This window comes from Gallus gallus, chromosome 7, assembly GCF_016699485.2.
Source record: "Gallus gallus isolate bGalGal1 chromosome 7, bGalGal1.mat.broiler.GRCg7b, whole genome shotgun sequence".
NCBI lineage: Eukaryota > Metazoa > Chordata > Aves > Galliformes > Phasianidae > Gallus > Gallus gallus.
In genome coordinates this window covers 13,962,261-13,982,722 of record NC_052538.1, presented here as the reverse complement: position 1 = coordinate 13,982,722, position 20,462 = coordinate 13,962,261, and the positions used below count along the sequence as shown (strand labels likewise).

At 40.8% G+C, this 20,462-nt stretch overlaps 1 protein-coding gene and 1 long non-coding RNA gene across 6 annotated transcripts in view; one reads left to right on the top strand and one right to left on the bottom strand.

Moving 5' to 3' along the window:
• Positions 1 to 4,634: 4,634 nt before the first annotated feature.
• LOC107053809 overlaps positions 4,635 to 20,462 on the bottom strand; it is a 43,281-nt gene continuing 27,453 nt past the window's right edge. For 3 of the 5 annotated variants that reach the window (XR_005861347.1, XR_001467476.3, XR_005861349.1), the window contains 2 exons: positions 5,298 to 11,401; positions 4,635 to 4,719 (listed from right to left, as the gene is read on the bottom strand). This is a non-coding gene — a long non-coding RNA (uncharacterized LOC107053809). Of the gene's footprint in view, positions 4,720 to 5,297; positions 11,402 to 14,801; positions 14,975 to 17,570; positions 18,791 to 20,462 lie in introns of those variants that run through there. The other 2 variants (XR_005861348.1, XR_006939863.1) reach the window with 2 other exon arrangements.
• ITGA4 (integrin subunit alpha 4) overlaps positions 16,489 to 20,462 on the top strand; it is a 33,746-nt gene continuing 29,772 nt past the window's right edge. The window contains exons 1-2 of the mRNA XM_421974.8: positions 16,489 to 16,677; positions 16,758 to 16,879. Coding sequence (XP_421974.3) covers positions 16,502 to 16,677; positions 16,758 to 16,879 — 298 coding nt within the window. The 5' untranslated portion in view covers positions 16,489 to 16,501. The remainder of the gene's footprint in view (positions 16,678 to 16,757; positions 16,880 to 20,462) is intronic.

The following is a 20,462-nucleotide window of genomic DNA, read 5'->3' as shown; positions in this document are numbered from 1 at the left end:
TAGCTTTAAGGTTCACTCTATAACAAAATTACATCCTCAACCATAGCTTTGCTTATGAATGGCTGAAGCCTCACCAGTGACTAATTATTTCCTCTTTTCAGCAATCACTTTGAAGATGGGATTTTACTCTGGAGCTGCTGTATGGATCGGAAAGGGTTACACGTGACTTACACTGGAAGTTCCTCACAGCTGTGGGACATTATTTTAAAATTGCTGTAAGCAGCTTGCTCCATTAGGTATTTTGTCCCACTCCCTCTGACCTTCTTAAATTCATGCAAAGCACTCACTTCAGTCAATGACACTTTTGTGGAAGACTAAAACTATGAGCCCAACTTCTGGCTTGATAAAGTTAGGCTTCATTCCAGCATGTTACAATGAAGCATCTATACCACACATGTAAAAGAAACAGTTTGCTTCTTGTTATGAAGAAAATAGAAGTATAAGATTCATAATGTGAAATAATGACCAACCTCTTGTACTTAAGTGAATGTAATTTATATCTTGCACAGCTTTATACATAGGCCAGATATGATATTCACAATTCTTCCAACATTATTTGAACTAAAACTATGTTGAAAAAAAGATTTCAACATATTTAAGTATTCTTTATCTTTAATGTTTCTTCTTTGCTAGACAGAAGATCCAGTGTCTGCATGCTATGGACACTTCCTCTGAGTTTCATTTCCAATCCTATATGATCATTACATTTATGTGAGATAGCGATTATAGCATAAGAGATTACTGAAATACAATCATTTTTAGACTTTAGGGAGTTGTATGTTGTTCCTGACTGCTTCTCTTAAGACCCTGTAAAAATGGAGCCAGATGCTATATGGTATGCAAACACTCTCAGTTGTAGAAATCCTATGTGCAAAGGCTACAAAAATACACTCTGTAAAGTAACTGCAATTATGAACAACACGATAGGCAGCTAAGATTGAATTCTGTCCATTTAAATTGCATAATCCATACAAAATTATGGAAAACTTCAGCTGTTACGGAAGCTTTCCTTACTTGAGAACAAGTTTCTTTTAAATATTTAATGTCAGCAATAGAGACAAGTGGAGAGGAAAAAATGTTAGAAAGAAATTTGTGTCTAGTGTTCAAGGAGTGATCGGAAGTTCACTTCCAATCTGAGAATTCACCAGATTCTCAACTAGTGTAAATCAGTCTAATTCTACTGACCTCTAATTCCCCATCATCCCTCAGGCAAATCCTGTTTAACTTTGAGACACAGAATAAGAGTCTACCGTCTCCCTAAGAGACTGCATTGCTATATCTGAGAGCTTTTAATATATGGATTTGCATGATTTACTGTGATAGTTTTCTCCACAAATCACAGCTCATTGGAAGTTCTGTTATCAGTTACAGCTTAAGATGGTAAACAGTTACAGATATATGCACATCAATTGAAGTCGGATCTTGTGCTCAACTGATTAGATCCAGAGCTGCAGTTTTGATCCAAGTGCACAAACTATACACCACACTTCATTTATGCTTATGAATTTGTCCTTCAGATACCAACCAAGACATAAATGGGCCTTTCCCCACTTCTAAGCAGTACAGTGCTTTCTGCATTCTCTCTTTTCAGTAATCACAACACTACAGAAAAATACATGGTTTTCCCATGCTGTAGATTTTAGGGGATGCATAAGTAGCAGGGTGAACTCATTGAAAGTCTTTAAATAACAGTATTTTCTCTCTTGGGGTGAAGTGGGAGGAGCAGTTGTGTATATATTCATACTTACAGCTACATCTATATTTACAGCTAACTTCTGGCATTTAAAACACTCATTACAGTAGCAAACTTCAAAGAAATAAGGAATGTAAGTGAAATGCTTTTGCTGCAAGAGGACATCAACACTGGTTCTCTAAAATTGATTGCCAATGCTTTGCAGTACTTTGCTTTGCCTTCTGTTTTGCAAAAATGAATATAAACAAATATGACCAGCAGGCATAAACTAACATTAACAGAAAAAAAAAAAAGAACTGTTCAGGAAGCAGTTTTTAGAAGAAAAAAATCATTACAACAAGCACTGTTGTGATCACACAACATTGCGCTGAGGTTTCTATCAATCAGTTCACTCCTTTAAACATGGAGACACTTGAAAAGCAGCAGTCCTTCCTTGAGCAAGTCAGCACTCCAGTATCATTAACTTTTGGGATTATTCCACTCTTCTCTGTTCATCTACCAGAGGTTTTAAGTCCAATGCCATAGGAGACATTGCAGTTTCCTAATTATTTCACAAACAATGGATCACCTTTTCCATGAAAAAGGTTGGAGATCTCTCCAAAAAACAAAACACAAAAAAAAAACAAAAAACACTCTGCATTTTATGGGTATACCAATGTGAATGACCTTATATATACACTGGACCTCAGTATTTTTTTTTTTTTTTTTTTTGAGCAGAGTTGTACCACTGACACAGCTTCCTTAATTTCAAAACACTGAAGCATAAACACAGCCCCTTTGGCAACACATAGAACTACTTGATTTCATTGTCTTCATAAATAGGATCACATTACATACTCAAGACCTTAACCATGAAAGATCAACACAAAAGTCTTCTGAAAATATCAGATGACACCAGCATAGGTTTTGAATATTTGCATTCAAAGGCAGATGTTCCTGGCCCCAAAATGTGGAAGTAAATATAAGGCTTAATCTAAATATAAGGCTTAATCTAGACAAGAAGAAAGATGGAAAAGCAATGCATATATCCCCGTATCCAGTTGCGTTCAAAAGACTAAAACTGTATTCATGCAGAGACATACCCGACTCACAACCTTTCCAACATTAAAAATCTCACTGATTGCCAAGCTTGTTTACATCAGCCTTATTTACAGTACCAAGTATACTATGAGTTCAAAAATGATGAAGTGGCAAAATACTCAGAACTGTCTTGAACAACTAAAATGACCACAAGCAAATCCACCCTCTAGCTTACTCTGGAGAAATGCTGCCTTTATAACTCTGTATTTTAAGTTTTTAATTCTGTAACTTCGTGTATTTTATGCTTTTATAAACCTCTGCTCTTGACTTCGAAAGCATTGCTGTCAACACATGGTTATTAATCACTGCAACAGGAGGGCAGCTGGTTATTGACTTGTTCTACATAGCAATTGCTGTTACACTTACAACAGAAACAAAGTTTGCTTAGAAAAAAAAAAGTTGTGCAATAGTCTATCTAAGAAGATGAAAAAATGCCAGTTTACAAAATAGAAGATTTATTACACTGACCTGATATGGAAAAGACATTATGACACATTGCATACAAAAAGACTTTAGGAAAGGTCGTCTAAATAGATAACATTTTTTGTACATTGCACCAAGTATTTATGTAATCACAATTGAAGTAAATAAGTCAGAATATTTGTGTGAGCTTTACTTAGAAGGTTAATTTTCATTAGACAGAAAAACTAAGAAAATGTGCACTGCAAAGCATGTTAATCTAATTTAACCTAATGATTATGCTTCAGCCTTCATGGAGTCTCAGACAAATACACAGATGGGTAAGATTATGGCCCAGATGAATCCAATGCAAAAAGATCAATTAGTAATTAGAAGAGCTAGAATTTCAAACTTAGTCTAACCTTATATCATTGATAGTACAAACAATTCTCTCTGCTTTATTAAGTTAAATGCCAAAGAGTTTTTATGAATATTGTTGCAGAGACGTGGCCTGTTTCTGAAGATGTTCAGTATTTTGTAGTTCTAGATCAGAATTTGATTTTCTGAGAAAAAACAGTTTTGTCTTAGCTACACAATATACATATTCAACATCTTATTTTCATCCATCTGTGATGATACTTAAATTCTGTTTTACTAATTTCAGAACTGCCTTCTGTGATCACAGCAAGCACACACACAAAATTAGACGTTATTTCGCAAAACAGATATTACATCCTGTTATCCCACAGACATGTCTATGATGCAAACAGTGTGTACATTTATGGCTGATTTGTGCACATGAAATAAACTTACCTGAGAGAATAAAGAGAAAAGTACAGTTCAGAAAGATATGTCTCATGAAAGTAAATAGCTCTGTTATTTTTGTTCTCTTCTTGTGTAGTAGGTTAATAGCCACATAACTTTTATATATAATTTTAAGTGCTATCGCATACATTTCATAATGGTGTTTAAATATAAGCATTAGCATATTTATATAAGTATTAGTATTTTTTTCTCTTCCTCTAAAGTTATAACAGACCATAAAAAGTAAACATTACTCTGCCCAAAATAACAAAACCTTCTGTTCTTAATTTATTTTTCATTTTCACATCTCTACTCATAGCGTAAAAAAAAAATAAGGTTGTAGTGCTGGTAAGTCACTAGATTCTTCATTTACTTTATCTAAAATTAATACAACCTCACATATTTAAGACAACATCCTTGGCCCTTTTCAAACTCTTCCATCATAGAGAAGCCCTCTGTGCAGTACATTAAGGATTCTCATGGAGAAGAGGTGATAAGAAAGGGCTATGTGGCAAGATCACAAGCTATAACATTGAGTTTGTAATAGCTGTCAACTTCCAGGGACACAGGGAGATATTTGGGCAAGCAAGAGCCAGGTCCTTTCCTTAGACACAGCATGAGAAATTCCAATTCAGTTTGAAGTCTGGAAAAAGTAAATATGTAATTCCTTACCTCCTTGACTTTTCAGCAGGTACTGGATACTGGAGTCATATTTCAACACAACTGTCACAGTGAGCTGCACCCTGAAATTTAAAAATAAATAAATAAATAAATAACACAAGAAGAAAAGTTAACCAGGCTTTAGGAAATTGAATTTAAGAGAGAACAATGTAATTAAGCTATTTAAATTTGTGATTCATTTATACCTTGAACATTGCCCTGAATATTGACTATGATTTTTTACAGACCCAATTCCCTTGCCCCCTTATACCACAAGTAATGCTGTGGGACTGAAAGATGTCTGAATCTCTGTGGCAAGCTGACCACTGCAGACTGCCATACGCCCATCCAACTGCTCTCTCACTTTCCCTCCTTCAGGAGGATGGAATAAAAATAAGATGAAAAACTCATAGGTCAAGAGAAAAAAAAAACAGGGGATCACTTTTATCAGTTACAATCTAGGCAAAATAGACCTGACTTGGGAAAAATTGATTTAATTTGTTGACAATTAAAACAGATTTGAAGTAAGAAAAAAAACAATTCAAAACAACACCTTTCCCGCCAATGCTTTCCCCCCCAGTCCCACATCACTTCTTCCTTCCCAGCACCTCTGTCTGCCCCACTCGCACCTACTTCATCTCTCCCCTTTCCTTCTACTCACATTTTTCACCTGCCCCAGTGTGGGTCCTCTCCTTGGACTCGAGTCTTTCTGGAATACTCTGCTCCAATGTGAGCTGGCCATAGGCTGCAGTTCCTGTCAGGAGAACTACTCCAGCACCAGCTCTCCACAGACTGCAGCTCCTGACAGAGGAGAACGTATCCTAGTACAAGTCCTCTCCACAGCCACAGCTTTTGTCAGGAAAAATCTACTCAAGCATGGCCAAAACTTCTATGAGGAAAAATAAAGTACAGCACGGACTCTCCAAAGCCACAGTGTCTGTGACAGGAAAACATGCCGCAGTGCAGATCTTCTCTACCACCACAGTTCCTGTCAGGAGAATTTACTCCAAGATGGCTCTCCAGTGCCATGCTTTCTGTCAGTAAAACTCTGCTTCAGTGTGCATTCTCCAAAGCCACAGTTCCTGTCAGGAAGACTGCTCCAGCACAGGCTCTTCATGATTGCACTTTCTGTCAGAAAAACCGCTCCAGTGCAGGCTCTCCCAAGCCACAGCTCCTGGAACTGATGCCAGCATAGAATTCTCTGTGCAGAAATCCACTGCAACATTTTCCTCTCTATAAGCTACAGGAAAACATTCCCCCTTCTGTAGCCTCTACAGGAGCTGTGAGGGAACCTTCTCCCAACCTTCTTCTCTGAGCACATAACTCAGAATTACATCCCTCACTCACTTTTTTAAATTCGTTTTCCCTCCCCACCTGTGCAGCACTCTGCCCTTTGTTCTCACTGAGGCACCAGGTGCTTTTACCTGATTGGTCCGCCCTGCTGGGATCCGTTAGAACCACCTGGAACCATCTAGAACCATCTGGAACTGTGCGTCCAGCACTCTCTGCCCACTGCTAAAATCAAGCCATGGGGAGCCCCAAACAACCATTCAGCAAGCAGTCATTACAGGTATGTGGCCACTACACAAAGAGTTAGAACAGGCCTTGGTTCTCCAGCCCAGAGAATAGCCTGAAGAGCAAAGCATGGGGAACATACGTGAGAACTGATTATCTCTCAGACCTTCTGGTACAAGAGCTCAGGGAGAGAAAATACTGCTGAGGCAGGCCAGCTTCAAAACAAGTATTAGGAGCTGGTTCTTCATACAGTAACAGGTAAAGCTGGAATGGAGAGCATTTTTGAGTGTTGAGATCAGGAAAGTACGATCAGAGGAAATATCATGACTTTTTCTGCTTGTGCCACAGCAAACAACCTGCTCAGCAGCCCCTGTGACAGGAGAGCTGGCCTAGGCACACTGCTGACCTGAACCAAACCACCATTCTCAAGCATTTAAATCACTAACAGATAACACTGCCTATTAAACATAGCAATGCTCCCAGGTGTACCAAAAGTCAGTGGAGCTAGTATTCTCCCAAAATCTGCACAACCCAGATCACCAGGTCACATTTTAGTGTTCTCACAGATTTTTTGTTGTTGTTGTTTAGCAGAAGATGGGATAATTACAGACATTGAGTTTTCATGCATGCAAAGCTTATTTGAAAGAACTAGCTCAGATGTTTTATTGCAAACTTCTAAATTGTAAAAATCTCTGGAAGATTGTTTACAAATTAAGAAGGAATAAAATTCAGTTCATAAATTAGCCAATCTCTTGGTATTTTTTGTGAAATTCTCTAACCAATATAAACTTGAAGAGTGAATCTCTAATAGGAATATTCAAGTATGAGTTGACTTTCATGTTCACTAAAATTCAAGGCTATGCTGTAGCCAAATATATGCTTCCATGGTCTTCCAGGACATGGGTGGTTTTCTGAATCCTTTGTGATATGGGAGCTATTAAAGAATAATTTTTACTGTCCATACTGTTCTTATATAAACATTTATGCATTTGGCATAAGATAACTGATACATGTGCTTTTATAGTCCTCTCCCACAAAGAAAAAGATTATCATGTTTAGTTGGAGGCAAACCACAAATATGTGGAAGATGGGCACGTTGCCTTCCCTTAACTTTTGGAACTACTGTCTCAATAAAAGGAAAAAAATGCTTGGTAGATACTATTCCTTTCTTAGGAAATCGCTGATCTTTTACAACTTTAATATATCACTGTTTTAATAACAAGGCTCTTTTGCAGAAGATTTCCTTTTTTAAAGAATCTCTCATTGTATTGTTGTAGCACACTATAGTTTCATGAACTATGTATCTTAGCAACTCAGAGTTGAACACCAATATTCTTTGACAACAGGAGGAGCAATGCAGCCAGAACAGACTATACTGTGAGGCACCTCCTGCTCTTGTCTGATAAGCACTCAGTGAAAAAGAAAACAATTTTCACACCCCAACCTTGACTATATAGGCTGCATACTTTTTTAAAAATAAGTTGAAATAAGTTAATGAAAAATTAAGTGTATAAGAGAACAAATGATCCAGGTCCACTTTGTAACAAAAGACATATCTCCATGAATATGAGATTAAAATATGTATATACATAGATCATAGATGTATTTTGGGTGTTGATTCTGCAGTGTCCAAGTGGCCAAAAGCTTAATTACATTTCAAATACATCAATTTACGATTACAACATTTCAGAAAAAAAAAAAAAAAAAGAAAGAAAGAAAAAAAGAAAAAGAAAGAATTAGGTAATGTCAAAATCAAAGCCTTAAAAAAGAAAATACTAAATCTCTTACACACACTACTCTAAAACAGAGCCAAGATAACTCACAGAAACATCTCTAAGTAGGACAGCAACAGATTGTTTCATTTCACTGCAGATTTTATAGCAACAATTTGCAACTAATTGCTTATGATACCTATTACACATATCACTATACAGAAGAAGGCAGGTGAATAGATGTAACATATTTCAGCAAAATCCAGGAACAAGGACAGATACATTTACCTTTAATTGGAGGAATTCGTAGTAATATATTCCCTACATACTCTGTGTTCTGCCTAGTCTGAATATTCCTTCTTCATGTAGCTATAACTTTAAAAAAAACCTCCTTGCAAACTATACGATGATAACATTCAGATGGTCATGTTGCTGCAAGCTCTACATATACCAAAAGCAAAAGAAATTCTTTAAAATACAAATGTCTTAACTTGTATCAGACCCGACTGCTACGAAATCATAGATACGCAGCTACCAAGTAACTAATTATGAAGATTATGTCGGTATCAATGACATTTTAGGTCAACATTTTAACAATGAGAGATCTGAGAATTTGCCAGAAAGTTATTTATTCTCTCGAATTCTTAAAAAGGCTGATAAATTCATGAAGATGTATTATGAGGAATGGATATATTTTGTATTCACGCTAAGAGCATATGTGGAAGGAGCTCTAGAAAATATTAACAGGTACATGTAAAGACAGATCAGTCTTGTTATTTGCTCTCCTCTGTAGCAGTCCACAGTCTCAGATTACAGATGGCTCCACAAAATCATGGCATTTTCACTGTTTTGTACCATAAATTTTTCTCACCTTAATTCTGTACTGGATTTAGTTGTAGTTTGTCTTTGCAACTCTGTTGATATCTCAGAACTGCTTCTGGTTACAGATGTTGTCTTCTACCCTCACATAAATTCAGAGTTTGTGAACTAATCATTTTTGTACTAATCTAGGATTCCATTCTAACATCAAAGTAATGATCCAATTTCTCATGATTGGATGAGAAATATTCCTAATTTACTCACTCAGGAAACAGAATCGGACATAGCAATCACCATGCTTCATAAAGCTAGCCTGCAGTCCATATTCAGATGTATGATCTCATTGTGATGTTGTCTGATGAAACACAGTATCATATCCTGGAAGATGTATGTTAGGGTATTCCAAAAGCAAGTCTGAAACCAGAGTGGCATTTCCTCCAGATGTTTCTCTTCAACAGTCCTCTTCCAACAGCTGATTTATTTTGTTTTAGAAAGAAGGTGGTCCTGAGTTTGTCTCTTATTTGAAACACAGCCGTTGTCACTGTTTGAAAGAATACCCTCCAGTTGGTGAAAGACATGCAACCAAAACCTCCATAATTTGGGAGCTGTTTCCATAGTGCTCATATTTCCTGTGGAGCCGAAGGCTTTCAGGCTCAGCAGACCCACAGACTCTAGTACTAACTGTCCAGCTGTTGCTAATCATTTATCATGCCTATTTCTGTCACAAATACAAGTGAGAGAAAGAGGGGAGAAAAAAACACCATAGGTCACTTCCATTCTCTTCAAAATATTCAGCCATTTGAATATTCTTGAATGGACATCTTTAGGAAGTTACAACTACAAAGGCAATCCTTGTAACAGGACAGTCTCACTATACTGACGTGTGTGTGTACTCAAAGGCTGATACAAATGGAACCTAAGATATAACCAAGTGATTTTGATCAAGTGATGATAAATATTGTATTAATTCTTTTCTGAGTAACTTTAATATAGAATTGATGCTTGCTGCCAGCAAAACTAATATGTCCTTTGGTTAAATCACCAAAAATTATGTATTTAGGTATTTTTCTTGCTCAGCAGAAGAAACAGATCATTATCTTAAAGCTGCTTTGCTGCTATCAAAGTTCTTTTGAATTCTCTCCTTTTCCCACTGCACCCAGTCTTGCCAGCAAAGTCATGGAACATACAGAAGAACAGAAACATGTAAAAACTGGAAACTTGCAGTTTCAAAAAGTGGTTGAGAATCATTTTTTGGAGAGATCATAAGGTTGTAATAGGAATTAATTACAGGAAGGGGCTGAATAAAAAACATGTTCATTTTGAATATAAGAATGAAAAAAAAAAACTCCTTATGTCAAAAATCTCTGAACAAACATATTTACTTCTCATGACAAAATAACTGCATCAAACCTAAAATACTTCCTTAAAAGGTGAAAATAATGAAAAATGCCACAATTGTGATGATCCACACTTTTGCAGTGGATGACACAGAGACTTCTCACTATTTATAGTTGGCCCAGATCTGGGAACTCAGCAATGTTAGAAAGAAATTCTAAAGAAAAAAATAAAAAGAGGATATGCAATGAATTTATCACACGTACACATCTGCTTCTGATTAGGATGATCTATTATTTGCTTCTGGTAGTCAGGATGCCATAGCCACTGCACGTACCACACCATTAAATACTAAAAAGTTATTCTGGAGAACTTGTCTTTTACTTCACCAAGCAACTGCTCATAGGAAGAAAAAAGGGTCTCAAAAATGTTCCCTGAAAAGATGTATGATTGTGAAAACGCTATTTGTCAATTAAATGAAAAGCTGCTTCCTCTTTAACTGATTCTAAATGAAACTCTCTAAAGAGAACACAAGCAAAATGATAAAAATTAAGACCTTTGCTAATATGAGTTGCTATTTGGTGCCTCAAACATCTGTGCTTAATTATACTTGTCAGTGGACAATATATCCTTTTCATTCAAGCACGCATATTTTACTGCAGAAGAAAGATGAAGTTTCTTGAAGAGAATCTTATGGAAAAGTGTAACAGTATATTTGCCTTCTATAACTTCTCAAGTGGCTGCAAATGAACATTAGATTTTTTTTGTCCACTGCCATTGTAGAAAAACAAATTATGGAAAAACAGAAAATATTGACCAAAACTCTAAATTGTCCTTGTTACAGGCTTAGAAATATACAGTTTGAAATAACAGTATGTAAGTAGTTTGATAATTTCAAAATGGCACTTCCAAATTTTTCTAACTTGGAACAGCTGAACATTTTTATTTCTAATTGAGAGTAGATCTGGTGACACTCCTCCAAAAGCAGAGACAGAGTATGCAAAACAAAGGAGAACAAGGACAGACACAGCTGGAAGCAGGCATATTCATGAAGACTTCTAGGAATGTGTGCTTTAACCCCTATTTGCAACACAGTGAAAATGCTCATGTGATCAGTTACTCAAGTTCAGCCCATACAGGGAACTTAATTTAAGCCAAATGCCTCCCAAATTAGGGGGGGGGGGGGGGGGAAAGGAGGGGGAGTGGTACAGGTTACACAAAAGAAAGCTAATAACAGACATTCATAAGTTCTTCCAACAGCGTTTTCCAATGAAGTAACAGATAAAAATTTTCATAGGAGTTACTACCACAATATTCCTCTCTTATTGTAGACCACGAGGCTTCTCGGTGCTTGAGACCTCTTTGAACTCAGGAAATGAGCCATCTGAAAAAATGAAAACATCATATTTTCTAACAAAAGTTACTCACATGTTTGCAGAAATCTCCTACCGGAAGTTTCTTAGTTCTCAGAACACAGCCAAAAGCATGTGGGATCCCTGGCTGATCAAGCAACAGCTATGTGAAGTCTTATCTGTTGATTTCCTATGGCTTGGGCTTCAGAATGTTCCTCAAAAGCTACTCTGTGGAACAGCTTTCAATTATCCAAAAAGTACTCCAAATAAACCATCCTAGGGTTCTAAAAGCCTTATGGAGGAAAGAGAAGAAATACCAGTGAGTAATGCTGTGCAAAACAATATCTTCTGGAGAGACACAAGTGGCTGGAAAAGGTTGGTAATTAGTTAACATCCCAGCACCTTGTCACAAGCACTGCCTCTAGCGTATGATTTCTTATAAGCTCTTATTTATGCATATTCTTATTTAAAAATTACTTTCTTTTTACAGACTTCAGCATTAATGCCTTAATGCACTTCACTCAACTCTGTCTTTAAAAATCTGCATCATTATTTTGATTCTATGTTCATAGATTATTATAGTCATAGTATAGCCCTGATTATCATAGGGCTTTGTGGAGACAAGGTTTATAAAGTTGAGAAATTACATTTTGTAGACAAACAATTACAGCTGGAAAAAGTAGATTGGCTTTCGGGGATCAAGGTCTTCAGAACTGGAAACAAATTTCAAAATTAAATTCAAGATGAGGAAAACCACAGACTTCAATAAGTATCAGACCATCTCAAAGAAAGACAACTGGTACCCGTGGATTAGAAGGGCTCTAGCTGAACAGGAGAGATAAAATGGGTGATCTGTTAAAAGTCTAATTATTACATCCTGTGGAACCTAGGAGCCCGGGGAAAGAAGGGTTTCTAAGATTACATAATAAACATATTTTCCATTGAAAGCTGTATTTTTATACCGTTCAGTTGGGTTACAAACAGAATTCTCAAATGTGCCTTCCAAAAGGCTAATCTCCCTTAGCATCCAGGATGAAAAGCCCAGAAGCAGAGTGCCAGAAGTGTTGCCAAATAGTAACCTCACTTCTGTTGCGTAGTGTCTGAGCAACTTCACTCTGTTGTGCAGTAGATGCTTAGCTTCACCCAGGCAGTTTTACAGTGGTATTTGGTATTTGTTGTTATCTAACCTCTGCCAAGTACGTGTACAGTGACTCCAGATATTGACAGTTCTGCTTATGAATATATGTTCTGGTTTACATCAGCAAATCGTGCTTACTTCTTTGTACCTACATTTGTCTAAATCTAACTGCTGATGTACACGGCAGAGGTGATATGGCCTGTTCTGGTTATGCTCACATTCTTCCCACCAACATCAACAAACTTCTCCAGGAATATTCAGTGTTCATAATTACATGTGGAATACTGAAACCTGAAGGAGCACATACAAACTTAAGTTACCTCGCTCACATGATATTGTATGCTGACATTTATGGCATCAGTAAATCAGGCTTACTCCAATATAACTTTTGTAAGCCAGGCACCTTAGGGCACAGGCAGAAGAATATTTGGGCTAAGATGTCTGAACTCCAGCTCACTCAGTACTGGGGAAATGGATTTTTATTTCCATTTTATGGAATTAGATGGATAGACTTCGGCCTTTAGCTTTTCAGATTCTTGCCACTTACTGATACAGCCCCATGAGCTGGGGAACTGGCCTAAACCACCTTACTGGCACACCCAGTACAACTGGCCAGTCACACAATATATGCACTGATCTACATCTGGGGGTGTAGCTGGGTTTTTAACCCAGAACACTTTTCTCATATTGTTCACTGCTCAGATACATAGCAGTGTCACAGAGACAGCAGCATGATTCAAGAATGAGCAGCAAAAGATGAGGAGAATCAGATGAAGTGCACACATCTGCTATAAAATACAATTGCCAAACTATGGCCTAATATACTTTCTCACGTAACAAGCCATCCCAAGAGCTTCATTGAAATTGCCTTAGATGGTGAACCAGCAACAAGCAGAAGAGCAAATCACCATGACATTTTGCTCTAGTGTTTAATCACAGAATACTGCAGGAGATATGCTGCTGAGATTGCATACTGGCAAGGTTATTTTGGGAATGATTTATTTTCATTATTTCAGGGTGATTTCAGTATCCGTATTTGTGAAGAAAATATAAATATGTATTTTCTCTGTATCTACAGGTACTTAGCTTCCAGCATTGGTTCTATCTTTTCTGCAAAGTTTTCTGAATCCTTAAAACTCAAGTTTTCTCTCTATTACACCATTTTGTCAGTTTTGCTTTGAGATTTTGTGCTCTCCTGGCCATACACATGATTGGTGCTGAATACTTCAGGTATTTCTCAGAATATTGGTTTCTGATACTCCAGAAGATTTATGTAATTCCACAGACTTCAATGATGGATAGCGACTGCATCTACTCTAATACAATCTAAGAAACAATGGACACATTTCTTCCTGACAAGGAAAGTATAACACAGTTCTTATCTGCTTCAAGTAAGCAGCTATTTATGTGCTAACAGCTGAAGACCACAGCTTCAGGATCTACCTCTTCTTGTCAGCTAGCATCTGTGCCAGCTCCGTACCCTCTGTAGCAGTCCAGGGACCACTAGACTGGAGGTTCTACGAAATCACTATAAATTTCAGCTGCATTTCTTTTTCCCCAGACTCTCTCAAACATACAAGTTTCAAAAGATTAACTCATCTCTGAATTCTGCAAACAACTTGTGTATGTTTATCCCTTGTCTGTATGACACTTGTTGATAAGCTCCAGTGACAACTGTGAGGAAAAGGCCACCTAAAAAAGGGGTAGTGTGGAAGAGGTTGCGGTTGAGGTGTGGAAGAAGTTGCGGTTCCTTCTCTGGAGATACTCAAACGACAACCCAACCAGATGCTTTCCTGGGCAACTTACTGTAGGGAACCTGCTTTAGCAGGGGTTTGAACTAGATTATCTTCAGTGGTCCCTTGCAACCCCTACAATTCTGCAATTCCCCCAAATGGATAGAAACACAGCTGCAAGGAAACTGCCTAGTTGCACTCACTTGGTTCCTGCATCAACTATGTGCAAAATGATAGACTTAAAATTGGTCTTGAGAGAGAGAAGAAAGGACAGATATGCCTGGGCCATACAATTGCCAGCCAAAAGGAGGCTGAGAAATTGTTCTCCCCTTCTCTGGCATTCAAGGGATAGAGCTTCTTGGTGATTTTTGTGACTAAGAAACAAACTCAAGAATTGTAATGATCTCTCAGAGAAAAGCCTGAAAGTCCCTGAAAACTGACTATGGGGTCAGGCAGTGATGAAATGATGTTATGGTTTCCCACCAATTAAACCACAATTTAGCATTTTGGATTTGAATCATGCTTGTTTTGTTGCTTTCAGAATGACAGTGAAAACTTGCCTGGTAGAAATGCAGATTCACAGCTGCTGTTGATTGTCATAGCTCCTTTGATGTAAGCAGTTGGAAGGAAGATGAATAGCAGCTGAGGGGTTGTTTAACTCCTTTACACGAAACAGTCACTGCCCCGCATCAGTATTTCCCAGGGAAGCCCTGTGATTGTTCTAGAGATCAGAACTTTAAAAAGAACAGAGAGAGTTGACTGACTGTCAGACCTTGCAGTGCACTGATCTCATTCCAGGAGCTACACACCTGAATGCGCTTAGGAAGATGAGATATATTGATCCTGCATTGCCTCAACGTCCCACTCTGGTAACTGCTCAGTATTTAGCAGAGGGCTTACGTTTTTCACACCTCCACCAGCTGAATGGGAATGAGAGGGTTTCTTTTTTATTTCAAGCAGCTTAAAATGTCATGTTCTGAATTTCCATTAGAGAATGGTACGCCACCATCTCACGCTTATTTCTAACGTGTGGAATATTCACCAGCGGAAATCAGAATGGATTTATCTCCCAGCTCCAAGTAGTAATCTTTGCAACTAAACATTAAATTTTGAAGAGTTTTTGTTCCTTTAACTCAAAATTGCATTGGGCTCTGCTCTGTTACAAGACTGCTGCAGCAACAGGAAGCCCTGGTATTCAAGGGACTCTGAGGCAAGGTTTGCTGGCAGAGGTGACAGCCTTGATTTCAACAATTCAGCATGAGGTAAATCGAAACACAAACAGCAAAGCCTCTTGCTAAGATCAAGGAAGCCTTGCTATCTTGCTATCTGATAAGCATTCAACCTCCTGTGCAATGCTTGGGTTTGTTGTTTTTTTTCACTCCTGTGCGGTCCAGCAGGCTGGCTAATAACTTTGCAAGCAACTCACAGAAAGAACTGAACATGAATGTAAAAGTCATTTTAAAATGTGAGTAAAGTTGTTCTGACTTCATCCCCCTCAGAAGGAAGTCATCAGCTGGGAGCGGTCTCTTACGTGGGCAGGAAGGGGCTGAGGACTCAGATATCCCCAGCCATGGCAGGGTGGCCAGGAATGCCCCTTCGGTATGACAGCTGAGGTGCAGCAAATCTAACAGAACAGATTCTGGGATTAATCCGTTTTAAAAGGAAAATGCAAATCTGACCACATAGTTTCCCTGCAGCTTGGCTGGGGTTTCCCTGCTGGGACTCGGGGGAGACGCGCTCAGGGGATCCAGCCAATGGAATCCAGCACGCCTCGGGCACGTCGAAAGCAGCGGGCAGGAATGCCGGCGGGCATTTCGGGCAAGGCCCTGCTCTGCCGGACCCACCGCCGCCATACCGCGCCCAGACGGCTCACCCACGCCGCCCGCCGGGCAGGTGTGAGGACTGACGGCCCCGCCGTGCGAGGTCCGGCAAGCCGAGCCCCCCCGGGGGAGCCCCCCAGACCGTGCCGTTCCGGCACCGCCGGGCGCGGACGGGGCGGGGAGAAACCCGACCTCGAGCCTGAGACGGCAATGGGGTTGCTGCGGCGCGGCAGAAAGCGGCGCGGTGGAGTCGTCCCCTCCCGAAAGCGCCCAGCACCGCGCACACCGCAGCTCCCCGCTCGCCCCGCCGGCAGCGGTCGCTGTTAGGGGCGCGGGCCGCCCCGTCCGGGGCAGGGTACGGAGCAGGGCAGGGCGGGGCCGCCTCCCTCCCCGAGCGGAGCGTGAAGGAGGGCGCCCGTCTGCCCGGTGCCGGCCGGAGCCATGAGGAGCTGCGGGCGGGCTGCGCGCTGGGCCGCCCCGCTGTTGCTGCTGTGGCAGTGTCTGCCGACGGCGCGGACCTACAACGTGGACACCCGGCACCCGCTGCTCTTCCGCGGGGATAACGGCACGTTCTTCGGCTACTCGGTTCTCCTGATGGGCCACGGCGAGGAGCGCTGGTGAGTCCCGGACGGGTCGGGGCCGCCGCGCGGTCGCAGCCCCCCGTCGCTGCCGCCTTACGCCTCCCCTCTGCCCACAGGCTCGTGGTGGGCGCCCCGCAGGCCAGCTGGGCCGCCAACAGTTCCGTGATCAGCCCTGGGGCCATCTTCCGCTGCCGGATCGGGAGCAATCCCCGCGGGAGTTGCGAGCAGCTCCAGCTCGGTGAGTCGGCGGCGGGCGGCGGGCTGACTGTTGAGCACTGCGGGATGGGGGCTGCTGCCGGGCGCTGCGGGGCCGCTTTGCGCCGATGGGAAGAGAGGCGGCTTTTCTCCGCCTGGGAACAACGGACAGCATCAGAACTTGGCCGAGAAGTGCCCGCTCCCGCTTTCTTGTCTCGCATCTCGGCCCGGCTCGGCCGCTCCGTGGGGAGGTTCGGTGCTTTCTCGTGCTTCCCGCAGCAGGCTGCTGAGGCAGAGCGGCTGTCACCGGCACGGGGCTCGGAACACGGGCCTGGGCCTTTTGCAGAGCCATTCCTGCAGCAGCCGCCCCGACTCACAGCGCGGCACAGCTACCTGGCACGTGTGCTCATCCCTCTTCGTGAACTGAGCTTCAGGGGGCCAAAGCTACGTGTGACTGATTCCATTTTTCCACCTCCTCATGTAACCAAACTTCTCCCATCCTCGGGAGGTGTGACTGCACACCCAACTTCCAAGTGCCCGATTCCTGCTCAAAACAAGAGCTCTTCTCAACAGGTTTCCGTGCGCACATCTCGGTTGCTCTGGGCTCTGTTCACATCCTCCGTGTGCACGACATATTTTGCTCTGTCTTTGTGCTGTGCCTCTGAAGTCTCCTGAACGTCCTGTTGCGCCATGCCCGCCCGAGCCGTTAGAGCCGCCAACTTGCTGCCTGGTCAGGATAAGAAGCGCGGGAAAGTTTTCAAAACGTTTGAAAGCAATGCAGGCGATAGCGCACCGTGCCCCAGTGGGCGCTCAGGATGGGCGCAGGATTCTGAGACAAAAATGTTAGAACAACGATTTCTTTGTGCCACTCCGCGTGGTGCTTAGAATGGACAGGTTTGACCCGTTTTTTGCAACTGTCAGTAAAAGTTACCTTTCGTAACTAAGTTACGAATAGATAGCGTGCAAGTGGCTGCTCGTAGAAAGAACAGTTGGTGAAGTCATTCCAGCCCAAGTAGTTGGTTGGTGTTGGTTTGTTGTTTTTTATTTATTGGAGTAATTTTCTTCCAATGTTAAATTTATACAATGTATAAGAAATAGCTTTCTTCTCCAGTTGCTTGTTTAAGAGGCTTGGGAAAGTCAAAGAAGTCAACTAGTGGATGAAGTAGCATACGCAAAAATGGTGTTGAGGCTCTACTCCTGGATTGGAAGCTAAAATAGCCTCCCACTGTGTAGGTGAGGAGGGGGGTGCTAAGGTTTCAGCTTCTTTGAAAGCTACAATACCTCTGCAGCACTTCTCCATTCACTCGTTTAGCCAGTGTGGAGACAAAAGCTCTGTCTAACAAAGGAAATTCATGGTCTTTTCCTCAGTAGCTTAGGAGATCTGAAAGCAAATGATGCAACAGGTGACTAGAAGTGTTTACCTGGTACTAAAAGCTTAGGTTAAAACCGCTTCCGTCTCTGGACTTAAAGACTGTAGCTTACACAGCAATGTTTACTGTCTTGTCCTGAGCTTTTAAAAACAGTGATACCACAAGAGAGTTTTACTAAATGTTTATTTCCCTTAGTGCTAGATAGTATCTCTGTAATACCAAGGTATGTCTACAGTACTTCTGAAGGTAAATGCATTTAAAGGAAGAGTTCTGCAGTAAAATAAGAAGTGAGGTCAGTAAGGCAGCAAACCGTGATGCGGTGCATGGGATGTAAATGAAGTAGGATAGGATCTGAACTTCATTAAGTCTCTGCCTTCCTGCTGTGCGGTCACAGAAATACACAAGGGAATTTGCAGTTGCAAAGCTAAACTTAATTATCTCTTGTCTAGCTCATTGAGGCTGTCGGCATCTTGGGGTCATAACGGTCTTTATCAACACTGTATCTTTCAGTCAGTCAGTGAGTTCTTCTGCTTGTTACCAGCATCAAGTTTGGGTTCTGAGCTTGCAGAATAGGGTAATTTTATCTGAAAAAAGTGCAAGGACATATTACATTCCTGGGACAGGCAGATGGCAAAACAGCCATTTTTATCTTCCTCTTAATTACTCAAATTCACTTTTCTTTCAGATGAGTCTTTGAGATGATGTGTTTCTGGATATGAAATGTAGATAACAGAAGTGGGTTTTTTTGAACATCAGAACTTTCTAATAAACTTAAGGACTTGGACAGAAAAGTTTTAGAACATATTGTTGCTATTTTTCACTAAAGTAGCCTTGAAACTGGCTTAAGAAATTAACGAAGGATTCACGGGCAATTTAAGAAGCCCCTGATCACATAGAAGTGCTGCTGTGTTTTCTGTGTCACATGTCCCTGTCTGATTGCTCAGTAGAGAAAGAGCTGCTGGGAACAGTCTTATGCTACAGTCATCACAGCATCCAAAAACAACTCATCCAGACAATTGTTATATTGCTCATGGTGTAGCAAGTATATGGGCTGGTGTAAAAAACAAGAGAAACAATGAAATCCATTAGGAAATCTTTGCCTTCACAGCCCCTCATTGGTACTTCTAAAATGCTCTGATTGCTGAGAAGAGAAGTAAAGTTGCGAGTCTTGTTTCTAGCTCTAGTACTTCTGTCACTGGTGCCAGACAGTCTAGGCCACTGATTTATTCAAAATTGGAGTGTTTCTAGGTGATGGTTTACGTTAGATGCAGACATAGCTGGGAGCTGTAGGCACTAATACAAAATAGAATGCTCAAATATATTATCCAGAGCACTGTCAGCCTGCTAACATGTTTTTGAACTTCAAGACCTTATTCGTGTCAGTTTGGGGCAGTAGTAGATGACTGTAGAGGGTCTTGCTGTTCAGATCTTTTGACCTCTTACAATTTGGACTTGTAGAATGTTTTCAATCAAATTGCTCTCAGATTTGAAACTGAGAGCTTTTTAGTGGCTAAAGAACAGGAGACTTTATAGAAATTACCAACCAGTCTAAAAAGGAAACAAAAGTTTCAACTACAATATATACTGTAAAGTCTGTGCATGGTTTTTTGTTTGTTTTTTTAAGAATCAGATCAGAAAGCACTGCCCACAATGTCTTCTACCCTTCCTTTAAGTCCCAGCTGCAATTAACTTAAGAAGAAATTGCCCTCTAGCTCCCCCAGCCGAACCATTACGATGGAAAAGTGAGCAGCTAATAGCTTTCCCCAGAAGGCAGACCTGTGTTCAACCTTGATCTCAGTGATGTTCCTTTTGATCTCACCTGCACTGATCATACCCTGCTAGTGGTCTACTTGGAAATGTATTCTAAAGAAGGCAGGGCTGTCCAAGCCTAGGTCTGTTATGGGATCACAGAAACAGCTCTCAACTAACATCATCTTCCAGGTGGAAGTGGTTTGAGGAGCATTAGAGGGAAAAGATCTATCCAATCCCTGAAAAGAGAGAAGATTGCTTTGGGCAAATGAAAGGAGGCTGAGGCCTTGGCATCTAAGAAAAGGGCATCAGGAGGTTTGTCCTTGCCGTAGATGGTTGTTGTAATCAGATAGCATTAAAGGAGTTCTGGGAGGATAAAAAGGATTGTGGGAGGCTGTTGGGTACGGAGAGCACTGAAGCAAGTTATATAAAACTGGTTTCTCAGATGACATTGCAAACATCTGTATTAGAGTCCTTGAGGCCGAACTAGAAATGGCTTTTCGAGTT